This window comes from Melanaphis sacchari, unplaced genomic scaffold (genome assembly GCF_002803265.2).
Source record: "Melanaphis sacchari strain LSU unplaced genomic scaffold, SCAv2.0 Contig0_pilon_pilon, whole genome shotgun sequence".
In the NCBI taxonomy this organism is placed as follows: Eukaryota; Metazoa; Arthropoda; class Insecta; order Hemiptera; family Aphididae; genus Melanaphis; species Melanaphis sacchari.
Window position 1 is genome coordinate 13951224 of NW_020270366.1, and position 4166 is coordinate 13955389.

Consider the following 4166-nt stretch of genomic DNA (forward strand, 5'->3'; position numbering starts at 1 on the left):
AATACTTTGACTTTTCAAAAAGTTTAAGATTTCCATTAAAACAAAAAAAGTTGAGCGATAAAGTTCCGATATTTAGAAAAGAAAAGCTATACAAGAGTGCAGGAGAGTTGTTCGTTGTTTTATTGTACTACCGCACGTATAGATATATACGTATATGTTAACTATTGTTGTAATAACAAAATTCCACAGTGGTTTCTAATTAAAATATGGTTTGTATCGATTCATAAAATTAATTACTACGGTGCACAATAATACTACCTACCTATATATTATAATACATCATTATAATAATATTATGTTACGTCAGTTAAAAACCACTGCAAATAACTATGTCGGGACCGTATATTATACCTACTGCAATAATATCTGCACCCATATCGGTGTCTATAACATCCTCATGATAATATTATGTGTACATAAGTTGGGTATAACGTTATTATATTTTACATCGATACAGGCATTCGGCAGCCGCCGCCGGTCGCGTCCAATATAAAATATCTTCCATCACCGTACGGCTCACCCGCCGATCGGTAATATTATCGGCCGACACCTGTCAACCGGGCACGTAAGTCGAAGTCCGCCAATTATAAAAATTAAATTTGTATTACCCATTCGGTCGTATACCTACTCGTTTATAAGGTATACGTGACTCAATACTACAATTTTATTATAATACGTATTTCAATGTGGGCACTATTACGAACAAGCAGGGATTGAATTTATTACTGACTTCTCGTCCATCGTCAAATAAAGGAGAATCACATCTATGCATATTACGGTCCAGACCAAAAAAAATATATTTTTAACTTATCGGAGAATACTATAACATAAGTGATAATACAGAAAAATGCTAAAACAAAAATTCTGGGTCTGTTTCAATTGAGATGTCAGGGAAATAGATTTCTGAAAAAACATGCAGCGGGTGCCTAATAAACTATTTCACAAAAGTTTCGTAGTATATCTATTAAAAAAAAAAAAAAAGAAATTAAAAAATGGTAAAAATCAATACAACTACTATACTGCAATTTAATACATGTAATTAATGCGTACTAAGCTATAAATCATACGCACTGCGCTTTATTCTATAGTAACATAATGTGTTATTATATTAATTGTCGAGTAAAATATGAATAAATTTACTTAAAAAATATATAGATAATAATGATTGCCTTAGTATCTAAGTAAAATCATAGTCGATTTATTATAAAAATGTAGTTAATAAAGAAATATTTTAATAACTAATAACGGTATCATGTCTTAGAATATTAATTATGTTCAATTATTTAAGAATATTGTCGTTAGTTTTGATGAAATTACTGTTTATGAATATTTATTTAATTATTTATGATTTGTTTTTAATTAATTTAACAGTATATTGAACTAAAAAAATAGTAAGAAATCTATTATAATGTAGTTATATTTTATTTTGTTTGTCTACCACATTTTGAGATAACAAAACTATTGTTATTGATAAAACCTAATTTAATTCGTTTTAATGGTAAAATTAAAGTACCAACTACTATTATCATTATTATTACTGTTATTTAGGTCACCATCCATTATTTTAATAACAAAATTGTATATTAAATACACTCAGTAGGTGCCTAAATATATTGTACTTTCATGTTTATAAAAGTGGTAAAACAAATAAAAGTATTTGTATTATTCATCTTTATTTTTTATAACATACAAAACTATTTCAGATAACTAGTAGCTTAAAAATTTTTTACAAACTATAATACATATATGATCATGTCAAAATTTTTCTTTATATAAACAATCATAAAATGTTGTGATATGAGTAAAACATACGTAGTCTGCTCTTATATAATATTGGTTTAATAATGTTTTTTTTTCTAATAAAAAATGTAAGCACTAATTATTATGAATAACGTCGAACAAAAATATAGTAAAATAATAATAATTTTATATCATACAGTAGTAAAAGCTAATAATCCGATGGTTCTTGGGAAGAAAAAAAAGCTTGTTATTTTTAGGTAAAATAGATATTTATACAATCAAACACTCTAACCGATAAATTAATAAATTACAAACGCTTACTGTACTTACAGAATACATTAAATTAATGAAATTTAATATTCACATGCTATTTCAATCTTCGATGTGTGTTTAAATATTTTTGTTTGTTGATATTCATGGTCAGTTAGCCAAATCAAAAATAGAAAAAACTTTATTTATACCAATGATAATTAATTGGTATAATATCATAAAACTATACTCAGTATTTTTTACCAATATCGCAAACCCTTAATAATAACTATCACTAAATAAACTTAAATATTATTTGCATCAACAAAAAATTCATATCTCAACATAATCTGAAAAAATAAAATCTGATTTAACATCTACAAAATTTACTATCGATGTACATGTTTTTTTTTTTTTTTTTTGGTGTACAAACTATGTAGGTACAAACTATGAAACATTAACTGAATTTAAAAATAATGACGAACAGATATGCTAATAGATACGCTCGATGTATATTTAGTAAGACGTTTAATATTCGATTTATCCGTAAATTTATTCTTAAGTACCAAGCAATTCTTTTGTCTGTTTCAAATAGTTTCAAATTAACAATTAGGTTAAATGTTCATGAAAATGATACGTATTATACCGATTATATAGATGATAAATCACAGTACTAGATTGATAACATTTGCATGCACCCGAGCGGGCAATAAAAATTCCCAGTAGGCATCTATTTCCTTTTATTAGTTAGCTCTACGATCCATAATTTTTAACGGACTTAATAATTTACGAAAAATAGTGCACATAAAAAAGTTTTAAAACTAACTTAGCTATAATGATTAACCAAATATTACGTCATGCTACCTTTAACAATGTCTAATTGAACAAGTTAATACTAAATACGAAACCAAGGTACTACAATTTTATTTAGGCTCAAATAAACTACAGAATATCATAAATGACTGATAATATAGCGAAAAAAAAGCTTTTAGCATTATAATTCATTACAATATTGTATATTACATTCTGGTAACTTAGTTTTCAAATGATCAATCATACTTACTGGTTGGCTTGAAATTTTTAAATTTTTCAACTCCAAATATTTTAATGCTCTGTAAATTCAAATAATTAATTACATCTTTATCAAATAAGTTAATTGTATTCCTACTGAAGTTGCTCCAATGACCTTATTCCTTGGTCAGAAACATTTACACAGTCATTAATTTTCAAATCTGTGATGTAATCTTTTAATATATTAAGTTTACTTAATGCTTCATCATCAATCGAATCGCATCCATCAAATTCCACTTTTGAAATATTTTTACAGTTTTCTGCCATCAACATCATTAGAAAAAATAATTTTATTATAATAAATAATGGAAAACCTACTAAAATAACTAAATCCTTTGTGTGAGATTGATGCATCTCTTCCTGCATAAACTTGTTCTATTAGGAATTGTTTCAAATGAATTGATGTAATGTTTGGCAAGCAGTCATAATGGCAGACGTATTCCTTACAACCTTTCCATCTTACTCGTGCCCCATTTTTCATAAGCCATTCGGCACACGCCAAGTTAGGTCCAATTTCTTTGATACGATCATCGTCTAAACTTTTTTTTTATAAAAAATGATTGTTAAAATACAGCAACAAATAACAATGCTCTTAAATACTTAACAATCATATTTCATTAAAAGTAAAAGCACTTGCCGATTGAATGTGTCATCGATCCATTGCCATAAACAACGTGTATTTATTTTCATAATATTTTTTCTAAAAAAATGAGATTGTAAAGTTGTTAATATCATGATCCCAAAATTAGCACGATTGCGCAATATAACACAAAGTAAACTCTATTACACTTAAGAATTGTAATTTATAGTTAGTGTTAATAAACAAGTTTTGGAAATTATAAAACATAAAAAAATGTATGTTTGATAATAAACAAACTCAAAAACCAGAGAAATGATAATACTAAATACTACGTAATAGTCACATTAATATGACAAATTGTTATTCTTATAATAATGCATACATAACGACTTATAAAATATTTGATATTTTGTTAAATAAAAAAAAAAAAAGTGATAAAAAAAAATAAATATACCATGTAAAAACCACTGAGTGGTTACCTACATCGCATATACATAATATCTTCAAAATAATTTCGAATCAACAA

General features: G+C 26.2%; 1 protein-coding gene across 1 annotated transcript; it reads right to left on the reverse strand.

The window, feature by feature from the left end:
- Positions 1-2983: 2983 nt before the first annotated feature.
- On the reverse strand, positions 2984-3795 carry LOC112599682 (ATP synthase subunit s, mitochondrial-like). Its single transcript, XM_025346699.1, has 4 exons — positions 3698-3795; positions 3379-3599; positions 3158-3320; positions 2984-3101 (listed from the first exon to the last, which is right to left on the reverse strand). Exons 1-4 carry the CDS (start codon positions 3793-3795, stop codon positions 2984-2986), a joined length of 600 nt encoding a protein of 199 aa, XP_025202484.1.
- Between the last annotated feature and the right edge of the window lie 371 nt (positions 3796-4166).